This window comes from Polypterus senegalus, chromosome 5 (assembly GCF_016835505.1).
Source record: "Polypterus senegalus isolate Bchr_013 chromosome 5, ASM1683550v1, whole genome shotgun sequence".
NCBI classification, from domain to species: domain Eukaryota; kingdom Metazoa; phylum Chordata; class Cladistia; order Polypteriformes; family Polypteridae; genus Polypterus; species Polypterus senegalus.
This window is the reverse complement of record NC_053158.1, coordinates 63,964,170-63,977,729: the sequence shown is the minus strand read 5'-3', so window position 1 is coordinate 63,977,729 and position 13,560 is coordinate 63,964,170. Positions and strand designations below refer to the sequence as shown.

At 35.4% G+C, this 13,560-nt stretch overlaps 1 protein-coding gene across 4 annotated transcripts in view; it reads right to left on the bottom strand.

The window, feature by feature from the left end:
- osbpl1a (oxysterol binding protein-like 1A) overlaps positions 1–13,560 on the bottom strand; it is a 243,556-nt gene that overhangs the window by 207,807 nt on the left and 22,189 nt on the right. For all 4 annotated transcript variants that reach the window (XM_039754706.1, XM_039754708.1, XM_039754709.1 and 1 more), the window contains exons 4-5: positions 13,417–13,491; positions 3,089–3,200 (exon numbers count right to left, since the gene is read on the bottom strand). In XM_039754706.1, coding sequence (XP_039610640.1) covers positions 3,089–3,200; positions 13,417–13,491 — 187 coding nt within the window. The remainder of the gene's footprint in view (positions 1–3,088; positions 3,201–13,416; positions 13,492–13,560) is intronic.

Here is a 13,560-nt window from a genome sequence, read left to right as displayed (position 1 = left end):
ATAGTTGACTGTCTGACGAAACTGAGCAACCAGACAAGAAAGGCCTTAATTAATTAGGTGACCAAGAATCCAACAGTCATACTAACAAAGCTCTGAAGTCCTCTGTTGAGATTTGAGAACCTCTCTGAAGGATACCGATCTCAGCAGTAGTCCATCAATCAGGTGTTTATGGCACAGTGGCTAGACAGCAGCCACTCTTGAGTAAAAGGCATTAGACAGTTTAAAAGACTCTGACAGCATGGGAAAAAAGATTCTCTGGTCTGATGAGACAAAACTGAACTCTTTGGGCAGAACTCCAAGAACTAAATCGGGCAAAGACAGACACTGCTCATCATCTGCCTAATATTAGCACTACAGTGAGGAAAGGTTGTGACAGCATTAGATTATGGGGTGCTTCTCAGTGGCAGGGACAGAAAGCCTGGTCAGAATTGAGGAAAGGAGGACAATAGTGAAATACAGGGAGGTCTTTGAAGAAAACCTATTCCAGAGTGCATACGACCTCAGTCTGGGGTGACGGTTAACCTTTCAGCATTGCAATGACCCAAAGCACATTATTAAGACAACGCTGAAGTGACTTTTATATGAATGACATATTTCAGGTATTGATTTAGTAATCCTTTCTGGAAGCATATATTCACTTGTAAATATGGCTTATTAAATGCAGGTTAATGGTCAAAAATTATACAATTATCCATTTAAAATTAAATCTACAACACAATAAAATACGCAGAAAGTGAGGAGGTCTTAATTTCTGAACAAACCGCTTAGATGCTCAAAGAGATGTTATGAAACCTTCCAAATTTTTAAAAACCTCTCTATGAATGACAAACATTATTTTGAGTAGTTAAGTTTAGTAGTGATGCATAAGTAACCACAACTGTATTTTTTACTTTGTGCAGACCTCCAGTACCTTTGTAGTTTAAGTACCTGCTGGGATATAGTATGTGCAGAGAAATTATTATTCTAACAAGCATTTTTGCACTGGTAGCATGTGAGGAACCAGCATGTAGTTTGCTAAGTGCGTAGAACTGAATTTGGGACATCATGAGTTTGAACTTTCCATGCCACTGAGACAAATGTTCTTTAGATTTTGTAGAATTTTGTTTGTATTGAATTTATAGGTTAATTAAAAAAAAAAAAGGTTAATTTTCTCGTGGATTTTAAATGTAAACATATCTAAATATATATCATGGATTTTTCGCTGGTTCACGGATTTCTGTGGACAATGGGTCTTTTAATTTATGGTACATGCTTCCTCAGTTGGTTTGCCCAGTTGATTTCATATAAGGGACGCTATTGGCGGATGGCTGAGAAGCTACCCAGTCAGAGGATGCATTACATATTAAATAAAACTCCTCAATGATATATGATATGCTTCCCGCGTGGTGCTTCACGTATTGATTTTTGATTGTTTGCTTTTCTCGGTCTCTCTCACTCTCTCCGACATTCTCTGCTAATGACGGAGGGAGTGTGAGCAGAGGGGCTGTTCGCACACTGGCCTAGTGGATACTGACGCTCCTCTAAAAAATTATGAAAGACTACGTTCACATTGCTCCCTTCCTTGCAGCTGCTTTGTCCGGCGGTGCTTCACATACTTAAAAGCCCAAACAGCACTATTGATTTTTGATTGTTTGCTTTCTCTCGGTCTCTCTCTCTCTCTGACATTCTCTGCTCCTGATGAGCACTCCTTTGAAGAGGAGGATAAGTTTGCATTCTTTTAATTGTGAGACGGAACTGTCATCTCTGTCTTGTCATGGAGCACAATTTAAATAATACCCTTTAGTCAAAAGTTTAATGTCTAGAGGGCTCTAATAATGTTAAAAAAACGTATTTAGAAGGTCATAAACAGGTTTTCTATGCTGCGAAAATATTCGATTTATAAATAAAGAATCCTACTTCGCGGAAATTCAATTATCACGGTAGAGTCTGAAACGGATTAACCGCGATAAACAAGGCTTTACTGTATTCTGAACTTTGCTTCTTAAAAATAATCTTGGAAAATCAAACGTCTGGAATTATAAAATGTATCATACAACGGTAGGAAGATGGATTGATGGTAATGCTAAACACACATCCCCCTACTCATTGCTCATCACTATTTTGAACAATAATGGCATGTAATTTCTATGGCAAACCCAGGAAACAAATGAAGACCTTCCACCTCATTGAAGCTTTCTCATTCCTGATTATCAACAGCATGTGCTGATCTTGAAATTGAAAAGAATAATTACATCTTAAAATTGAAGAATTCTGAAATATTAATGAGATGTTGAGTTGTTACTTTTTTACATTTATATCTCAGTTTGCTAAAAAGTGGCAGTGTTTGTGTGGGTGTGTGTATGTTAGGTATTTCAAAGTTGACTTTATTTTGAAGAAGATTCATGAGTAGGGCATGGCTGGAGATTAGCACTGGTGTAGAAGTCCAGGATTTCAAATGCTTAATGAAACTGACATGGTCAACCCTCCCAAACGTCAGACAGCATATAGGTGAATAAATGGGTGACAAAATACTTGATTTGCATTTGCCATGGTTTATTAACTAATACATTAAAATATGTTAAGGTTTACGAGGAGGATGGGAATGGAAAAAAAAACAAAAAAAAAAACAGCAGGGTACTGTTAACTTTCACCTGTAAATGATAAACATTATCATTGTTATAAGGTGATGACTTGCTTTTCCTTAGAATGCTGAAACCCATGCAGCAGACTCTGGGCTTTATGCAGAAAAATCAAAGATCTAAAGAGTTACCAATAAGCACAAAAGAAAGTTGGACTTTATACATCATCTTTCTAGAAGACCCTGGGATTTCATACAATAGTTAATCTGAATGTCTGAAGAGTATGTCTGTAATTGGACAAACAAACCAAAATTTGCCATGTGACATTACAATGCAGACATGTGAGGATAACCAATTTATGCCAGGATGATACAAAACTATTATTTATATAATTAGACTCTCCTCTATAAAATAAAAAAGCAATAGAAAATTAAGGTAAAATAAATGTATTCATAATCTTTACTCTGAAGTAAACAAAATGCAAAATGTTTGGTAACTGAACAAACAAGCCTTCAAAATTAAATACTAACCTTCTAACATGCTGCGTATGTCTTTGTCTCTAGTCACTTCTTTGGGTGTTTGAGCAGTTCCATTAATGACACATGCACAGGCATTGTACTGAAGCAGCAACATCACAAGCTCCTATAAAAAGCAAAGCAAGTTGCAGTTTTGGCATAGTATCAAATATAAAAACTGAACTGTAAAATTGTTACTATTTTACATACCTACAAACATATACTGTAATACAATCCTGAAGGTCTGCAAGAATAACTGTATTTTCTGATTCAGCAATTACTAAAGTAGCTTCTCTCAGCGACTTTTGTAAAAGATGCACACACAAAAACATTTAGCAATTTTTTATTTAATGCACAGTCTAAAACACATGCAGAGACTTAAACTAGATCTTTCATTTTGAGGTTTTAACATCCAAAACCTAAATATTAGTCCTATAAAATATCAACCTATTATAGTATATGGATTACTTTTAACTGTTTTGACTACGGCCTGGAAATGCAAAACACAACTGTAATGTAGCACCTTAACAGTACTATAGTTTTTGTATGTATATTATACATTAACAAATAGACAAATATGGTTAATATTTTATATGAAGTGGCCCATCTAAAATAAATGCCTTTTAGAAGAAATTCATCATGGCGTAAAAAACATAAGGATACAGTGTACATCAGCAGTACAATTTTCCACAATTTTTGTTCAGTACACGAGCTAACCTGAAAAGGAAAACACACTACACACACAGTGTACATACAATAGCAACAGTAATTACTATTATGAAAATTATAGTAAAAATTACATAAGATATAAGACCAAGAAATGAGCACCTAAATCTGATGTCTAAGGACCTAAAATACTTCACTCAGCTAGCAGTGTCTTTTAATTGCAAAATACTTTCCCAAACCATTCCTGACCAAAATTAACACTATTTTAGATTCCAACTCACTGTTTACTGATCCCATTTATAATATATTATTTGTCTCTTTAATAACAGGCATGCTTCATAATTTGGGTTACACAGTAGTGCAGTGGTTAGCATTGCTGCCTTACACTACAAGGATACTGTGATCAAATCTAATTCAGTCAAATCCTGTGTGGAGTTTACATGTCTTTTCGGTGCATGGGTACATCTGTCTCTCTGGCATTCCATATGTAACTCTAAGATATGCACATTAAGCCAACTAGTGAGGTGTGGGTATGTCCATGAGTGTGGAATGGACAGGTGTTCCATATGGAGGTTGATTTCTGCCTTGCAATAACAGGCGAGATTCTAATCTAATTTTGGATGGATGGATAAATACTTTTCTACACATACAAAGTGACTAGTAATACTGTATTTGTTCAGAAAGATTCCACAGTAAAAAATCGTGAAATTATCCTGTCAAAACTACATAACAGCAGCATCAGGAAACCAGTAATGTCAACAAACTGTCCCATCCAAAGCCCCACCAAAAAACAAAAATACAAAATATAATCTTTTCTCAAGTTGTACAACTGAAACAGCTGTAAAAAGAGTAGATTTTGCTTCCCAGTTGATAAATTTTTAAGAACTACCAGTTTTTTTTCCTAGGTGAAATGCACCTTCATAATTTAGTATCCATATACCATTGTTCTTGTTTGAAGCTAAATGCTCTGTGGAGTTTCACTGAGTAATGTTAAAGATATAGAACTTTATTTGTCCCCAGAGGGAAATATGGCTTTTTACAGGATGGATGAACGGATGGATAGATAGATAAAGATATACATACACACACCAGAATGACTAAAAAGTAAGAAAGAAAAAAAAACCAAAGCACTCTAGCACTTTAGTTTTGCTACATCAACACACACCAAGGTTATTAAAGTTTTGTCTTTTTATATTAGTTTTTCTTTCTGATCTTACTTGGAAATTCATTGTGCATTTTTAGTTTTAATTAACTTTTTATTTCACAAAGACATTTCTATTTTATTTTTTATATACAATAGTTTCAGTTTTAGCTTTACTAATTTTTGTATGGTTAAAGAGCAACTATGGAGTTTAGTTTTGCGTTACAGTCAGACAGAAATGTACACAATGGGTTTGGAAAGGAGTTTAAAAGCTTACTACACTATATGTTTAACTATATGATTTTGTTTTTGTCTGTTAAAAACAAGCATAATCAAAACAAGATACTGAATAGGAACAATTTTATACAAAATTAATAATTTTTTAAATATTTTCTGTCATTTGTTCTAAACAAATGTGTGCTTACTGTTAGCATGTTTCATCCTTTCCTTTTCTTGCCCAGAATGGGCCAATTTGTAATGGAATTTAGGTGAATTTTAATTGTGAGGGTTTTTTTTTTCCACTAAATGCATACAGCACACGACATATTGTGCTCCAAGACAATTTGCTTATAATTAATGCCTTCAATATTGCATTCAAAAATCTCCCATACTGGGGTTTGTTATTTTCTACCAGCCATACTGATCTCTGATTCAATCTCAATCTCATACAATTTATAGACAGGATTTTTAACTTGCAGGCCTGAAAAGATATCAAAAATCAGAAAATAGACTCTACTGTGTACTGACAGGTGTGATCATGAAAATCATGGGGGCCTAGGAAGAACGGGGCACTTGAATCAGTGTAGAGATGCCACCTAACTGTATTGAGGGAAGCAAAGAAAAACAAGCATGTATTGTCAAGGTTAGGGGTGGTGAGAATGAACAGCACATTTATAAAAACAGTAAGCCCTAATAATAGGATTGTGGACAGCCACAAAACAACAGAAACAACATCTGAGATTAGGAGCAATATATATATATTTTCTAAACACATTTATCTAGAACAGGATCACAGGAAACCGGGAGCCTACCACAGAAGCTTTGGATGCAAGGCAGGAAAAATCCCTGGATAGGGTACCAGCCAACTGGGACAATACTATACAGTATATATGCAATATGAAATACATGGTTGATGTTAAGCACAAAAAGAGTATGATATTTGAACTATTTTGAGAGAGAGAGAGAGAGAGAGAGAGAGAGAGAGAGAGAGAGAGAGAGAGAGAGAGAGAGAGAGAGAGAGAGAGAGAGAGAGAGAGAGAGAGAGAGAGAGAGAGAGAGAGAGATTGAAAAGAGGGAGACAAATATTTTAAAACATAATTCTGCCACCGGATTATTTTCACAATATCAGTTATTTTGAGCTGTGTGAATATATATATATATATATATATATATATATATATATATATAAATAAAAAGGATACATTTAATAAATACAGAATAAATACAAAAACACATTAGTAAGTTTCACTGCCAACTCAGGAATATTACAAGGTTTATATCACTTCATTGTTAAACGACCTTTTTAAAGCAAAAGTGATTGGTCAGCAACAATATGCTGATCTCATATGTTCACCTAGTCTGTCTCTTGTTTTATTTTCAAAAAGGATTTCTCCTGTGTGAAGTGGAAGGTGAATTATTGTCAAAAAATGCAGACATCTGAGAAATAAACTGAAACTTTTAGCACTCGTGATTTTTCTGCCAATACTGTAAAGGTTTTGTTTACCAGTATATTCTGACTTCAGGAGTTTGAATTACATGTTGATATTCAGGAAGCGCCAAGAAATGCGGCAGCTCATCATAATGGACATCAGACTTGCAACTTTGAATTTGGCTTAGTGTATGCTGCTGTTTAAACTGTATGTTGGGCTCAGTCAGAATTACAGCTAACATGGCGTCATTAATGAACAGACTGAAACTCTGTAAGGGATTATCTCTTAGCCCCGGAGATTCAGTGAACGAATGGCAGCTTTGAAATTTTTAAAAAGTTTTTAATTTTTGGACCCCCCTGGAGCCCAGGTTAGCCACTGTATGTCCAATTGTTATAAAAACTAAAAATATTTTTAGTAAATTATTATTTTATTTCAGTTAGTCTTTTCAGCCAATTTAATAGTTTCATTTAGTTTTAGTTTTTCATTCCAGTTTTGTTAAGTATTTTATTTCAGTTTACAAAAATATTTCTCTCTATTATTATAAAAAATCTTGGGAGAAGAGACTTTTTATTCTGCGACGAGATGTGATGTTTTGAAGAGAGATACTTCTACGTCCCACGAGACAAGACTTTGTGCCAAGAGATTTAACCATGTCCGGGGCCAGAAATAAAAGACAAAGAGTACATGACAAAGTAGAATGTAATAAGGAATTCAAAAACGTTGGCGCGATACACATGCAGAGCAGGTTAGAGATAATGGAAGTAAGAAAATTCAAAAGTCTCAAAAAGATGACAGTAAAGATTGCATTAGTGCTAACAAAAGGAAATTATTATTGGTGAAATAACGGAACAGAGAAAAGAGATTGAATATATTGTGCAGATTTAAACTATAAGTCAGAGACTTGTAGATTGTCTAATTCGTGTTGCCATAAGGGAAAAGTAGTGTTTCTTCCCAATGAAGAGGCGTATCTGCGAGAATTAAAAGGTTGTTTGATGAAAGTGAAATCCTGTGAGAGAAAATTTCAAGCCCTGAAAGACAAGACTTTATGCAAAGACATTTGGAAAAGCACTGACCACATCTAAAACATTAACTAAAAACGCACATGGTTCAATCATTTCTCATTTGTGTGTTTACTATTGCCAGACACAAATCGTGGACATAGAAAGAAACAATATTCACTCACGAGCAGTTATACGTTGCATTGTCACGATGTAATTCCAAACATGAAATCAAAATTCAATGTAATATTGACAACAAGGTAAAATCGAAAAGAGATCGAATATATGGACATAGGTGATATGGCAGAAGTATGTAGATATTGTTTGGCTTTAAACTTTAAGTTGTAGACTTGTAGATCGTCTAATTTGTGTTGCCGTCAGGGAAAAGTAGTGTTTCTTCCCAACTAAGAGGCCTATCCGCGAGAATTAAAAGTTTTGTTGTTTGAGAGTGGCAGAGACATGAAGTTGCTGGTGCGTAGCACAGGCAGGGAAGTTGGCAAACGAAGCAAGCACGGGCCGAAGCCCCCTAGTTTTATTAATAGTTTCACTTTTGATTTCAATTTTCATTAACTATAATAACCTTGACAAACACCTTAGGTATTATTTATGACCCAGCTCTTTCTTTGTACAAAACACCATAATTTGACAATGTTTTTACAATAATTCTAATAATAAACACAGAAAACTCAATTTATTTATCCTATAATGTTTTACTTTCATACAGTCCACATTTATCACTGCGCATTGAATAAATATTGTAAAAACAGCATTTATTTATTGAGGAAAATGATCGAATATTACATATTTGTGAGTGGCAAAAGTGTGTGAACCTCTAGGATTAGCAGTTAGTTTGAAGGTGAAATTAGAGTCAGGTGTTTTCAATCAATGGGATGACAATCAGGTGTGAGTGGGCACCCTGTGTTATTTAAAGAACAGGGATCTATCAAAGTCTGCTCTTCACAACACGTTTGTGGAAGTGTATCATGGCACGAACAAAGGAGATTTCTGAGGACCTCAGAAAAAGAGTTGTTGATGCTCATCAGGCTGGAAAAAGGTTACAAAACCATCTCTAAAGAGTTTGGACTCCACCAATCCACAGTCAGACAGATTGTGTACAAATGGTGAAAATTCAAGACCATTGATACCCTCCCCAGGAGTAGTCAATCAACAAAGATCACTCCAAGAGCATGCGTGTAATAGTTGGCGAGGTCACAAAGGACCCCAGGGTAACTTCTAAGCAACTGAAGGCCTCTCTCACATTGGCTAATGTTCATGTTCATGAGTCCACCATCAGAACACTGAACAACAATGGTGTGCATGGCAGGGTTGCAAGTAGAAAGCCACTGCAGTTTGCTAAAGATCACGTGGACAAACCAGAAGGCTATTGGAAGAATATTTTGTGGACGGATGATACCAAAATAGAACTTTTTGGTTTAAATGGAAAGTGTTATGTTTGGACAAAGGACAACACAGCATTCCAGCAGAAGAACCTTATCCCATCTGTGAAACATGGTGGTGGTAGTATCAAGGTTTGGGTCTGTTTTGCTGCATCTGGGCCAGGACGGCATGCCTTCATTGATAGAACAATGAATTCTGAATTATATCAGAGAATTCTAAAAGAAAATGTCAGGACATCTGTCCATGAAGAGTCATGCCGCAAGACAACGACCCTAAGCACACAAGTCGTTCTACCAAAGAATGGTTAAAGAAGAATAAAGTTAATGTTTTGGAATGGCCAAGTCAAAGTCCTGACCTTAATGACATTGGAGCTTTTAGACAAAGGAGAATTGCAGAAGATTATTTGTGCATGTAAACGCTGATTATTGAGAAACCAGCTTTCAGCTTTAGCCACTAACCCACTTATGTGATTATGTGTGTGCATGTAAACACACTGAATGATGAACTTGTCCTTATGGAATGTCTTTAATCCAATCGAAATGTTGTGGAAGGACCTGAAGCGAGCAGTTAATGTGAGGAAACCTAACAACATCCCAGAGTTGAAGCTGTTCTGTACGAAGGAATGGGCTAAAATTCCTCCAAGCCAGTGTGCAGAAATTATCAAAAGTTAGCAGAAACGTTTAGTTACAGTTATTGCTGCAAAGGGGGGTGGTCACACCAGATACTGAAAGCAAAGGTTCACATACTTTTGCTACTCACAAATACAAACCGGATTCCAAAAAAGTTGGGACACTAAACAAATTGTGAATAAAAACTGAATGCAATGATGTGGAGATGGCAAATGTCAATATTTTATTTGTAATAGAACGTAGATGACAGATCAAACGTTTAATCCGAGTAAATGTATCATTTTAAAGGAAAAATATGTTGATTCAAAATTTCACGGTGTCAACAAATCCCAAAAAAGTTGGGACAAGTAGCAATAAGAGGCTGGAAAAAGTAAATTTGAGCATAACGAAGAGCTGGAAGACCAATTAACACTAATTAGGTCAATTGGCAACATGATTGGGTATAAAAAGAGCTTCTCAGAGTGGCAGTGTCTCTAAGAAGCCAAGATGGGTAGAGGATCACCAATTCCCACAATGTTGCGCAGAAAGATAGTGGAGCAATATCAGAAAGGTGTTACCCAGCGAATAATTGCAAAGACTTTGCATCTATCATCATCAACTGTGCATAACATCATCCGAAGATTCAGAGAATCTGGAACAATCTCTGTGCGTAAGGGTCAAGGCCGTAAAACCATACTGGATGCCCGTGATCTCCGGGCCCTTAAACGACACTGCAGCACAAACAGGAATGCTACTGTAAAGGAAATCACAGAATGGGCTCAGGAATACTTCCAGAAACCATTGTCAGTGAACACAATCCACCGTGCCATCCGCCGTTGCCAGCTGAAACTCTACAGTGCAAAGAAGAAGCCATTTCTAAGCAAGATCCACAAGCTCAGGCGTTGTCACTGGGCCAGGGATCATTTAAAATGGAGTGTGGCAAAATGGAAGACTGTTCTGTGGTCAGACGAGTCATGATTCAAAGTTCTTTTTGGAAATCTGGGATGTCATGTCATCTGGACCAAAGAGGACAAGGACAACCCAAGTTGTTATCAACGCTCAGTTCAGAAGCCTGCATCTCTGATGGTATGGGGTTGCATGAGTGCGTGTGGCATGGGCAGCTTGCATGTCTGGAAAGGCACCATCAATGCAGAAAAATATATTCAGGTTCTAGAACAACATATGCTCCCATCCAGACGTCATCTCTTTCAGGGAAGACCCTGCATTTTTCAACAAGATAATGCCAGACCACATTCTGCATCAATCACAACATCATGGCTGCGTAGGAGAAGGATCCGGGTACTGAAATGGCCAGTCTGCAGTCCAGATCTTTCACCTATAGAGAACATTTGGCGCATCATAAAGAGGAAGGTGTGACAAAGAAGGCCCAAGACGATTGAACAGTTAGAGGCCTGTATTAGACAAGAATGGGAGAGCATTCCTATTTCTAAACTTGAGAAACTGGTCTCCTCGGTCCCCAGACGTCTGTTGAGTGTTGTAAGAAGAAGGGGAGATGCCACACAGTGGTGAAAATGGCCTTGTCCCAACTTTTTTGGGATTTGTTGACACCATGAAATTCTGAATCAACATATTTTTCCCTTAAAATGATACATTTTCTCAGTTTAAACTTTTGTTCCGTGATATATGTTCTATTCTGAATAAAATATTAGAAGTTGGCACCTCCACATCATTGCATTCATTTTTTATTCACGATTTGTATAGTGTCACAACTTTTTTGGAATCCGGTTTGTATGTAATATTCGATCATTTTCCTTAATAAATAAATGACCAAGTATAATATTTTTGTCTCATTTGTTTAACTGGTTTCTCTTTATCTATTTTTAGGACTTGAGTGAATATCTGATGATGTTTTAGGTCATATTTATGCAGAAATATGGAAAATTCTAAAGGGTTCACAAACTTTCAAGCACAACTCTAAATTTGGAAATATGAACACATTAGTTTATATAAAAAATCTCCTGATCAGTGCTGGATTAATCATATAAGCAAAGTAAGCACATGCTTAGGACATCAAGGGTAAAGGGGGCACCACAAAACGTTTTCATGGCCGAATTTATCACATAAATTATTAATTACATTAATAGCCATTTTCAAAATTTAATGAAAAATTAATAATGCCTTCCTGTACCTCCCTATGCCGTCACTGTTTGTAGATGGCACCTTACACAGTGCGTTCTGCATACTGGTGCCATCTACGATGAGGAATTCCCATTTCATGGTGATTCCCTTAAACGTCATGTTATGTCAAAATATTGTGAAAATAATTTGATTCAAAACCATATGTTTTTATATTTTTAAATAATAGTTAATTAAAAATTATCACGTAATTGTTGTGTTTCATGAGTTATCTGTCATTTAACTTAAAATAAATGTTTAGTGCGTAGAAAGCGTTATTTTTTGTTTTAAGCAAAAACAAAAAATTGTCCCAGTCTGAGGACAAAATATTCTGGTAAGTCTATTTAATTCCATTCTTGGATATTTTTAAATTCATTTACATTATGTAAAAGTGAAAATCGTACAGCTGATTACTATTGGATAAAATTGTTTATAACTGTTTTATTAATAAAGATGTATTAACAACATTTTCACAAAATATTCATCAAATCTTGTACTAAGAATATGTGTAAATAGATTGGATTTGCTAAATTGACACAAAAGCCATGAATAAATTAAATAAACAAAATGGTAAATCTACGGTTTTCATGTCAAAATAAAAACTGTACATTTCAAACCTTTAAACCTTTAAAATTGACCCCAAACGTTAAAATTTGTAAAATTTCGGATGCTATTTTCTCTTCAAGTAATGATAAAAACGCGATCAGATCTTTATCGAAAAGCCATGCCACACAATATAAATTTTTAAATCAATTTTGGGGTTAAAGTCAATTTCTACAGGTTTTGGCAGGAGATTGGATAATTTGTAGTCCAGAGATAAATTTCATATCAGCACCTTTTGCATAATTGTTGACAAACTGAGGTGAAAAGGAGAGGAGAGAGATACACAGAAATATCTGAGAGATTTTCTTTTCTAAGTGATCTGCCATATGTCAGTTCATCTACTAACATTGAAAGGCATTCGAAGTACTGTGAAAAGCTGATTGATGCTTACCCAGAGGACTTCAACAGTAATTTCTCAGCTGAATTTCAGCAGTTTCATTTACATGTGCGCCAGAAGTTCAGTGCAACAGAAAATGTAAAAACAAGATTCAGTCATGCAGAACTTTATAAAATAATTTTAGAAAACAATATTGAGTGTGCTTTTCCAAATGTAGACATTGCCTTTGCCTTTCGTATATTTTTAACATTAATGGTCACAAACTGCTCAGCTGAGTGCTCATTTTCTCGGTTGAAATATATTAAAAATCCCCTCAGAACAACTATGCATCAAGGCAGGCTGGATGCCTTATCTCTATTATGTATAGAAGCAGATGTGTTACGTAAGATTGATTATGAAGATCTAATCAAAGAGTTTGCAAGGAAAAAAAGTAGGAGAAAATTATTAAGATAAAAAAAATAAAATGAAGCATACAAAAATAAATATTATTTTCCTTCTTACTAAAAGTTTAGTTTAATTTCGAATTTTCGATAATAAAATAAAATTTTATTTTCTAGTTTGTTATTGTTTAAATATTTTGAATTAGTAGTGTAAATGGGCACCAAAATTACTTAGTGCTTAGGGCATCTAAGGATCTTAATCCGGCCCTGCTCCTGATTAAAAAGAAAAAAATTTTCGAAATGAGTCCTGAACCAGTCAGTGGTTTGACTACATGATAAAACAAAGCTGGCCTATTAAATTAGGAAAAGTAAAATAAAATTTTGCAATACAAAATTGATATAGTACTAATAAAATTGGCGCTTTTACCTTTCTTCCAGTATATGCAGCACGATGAAGTGGTGTGTCTCCCATGTCATTTAACACATTTACTTCTGCTCCAGCCTACAAACATAAAACACATTAAGGAGCCAGAGAAACACACAAACTAGATATTACTTACATATGTCAGTA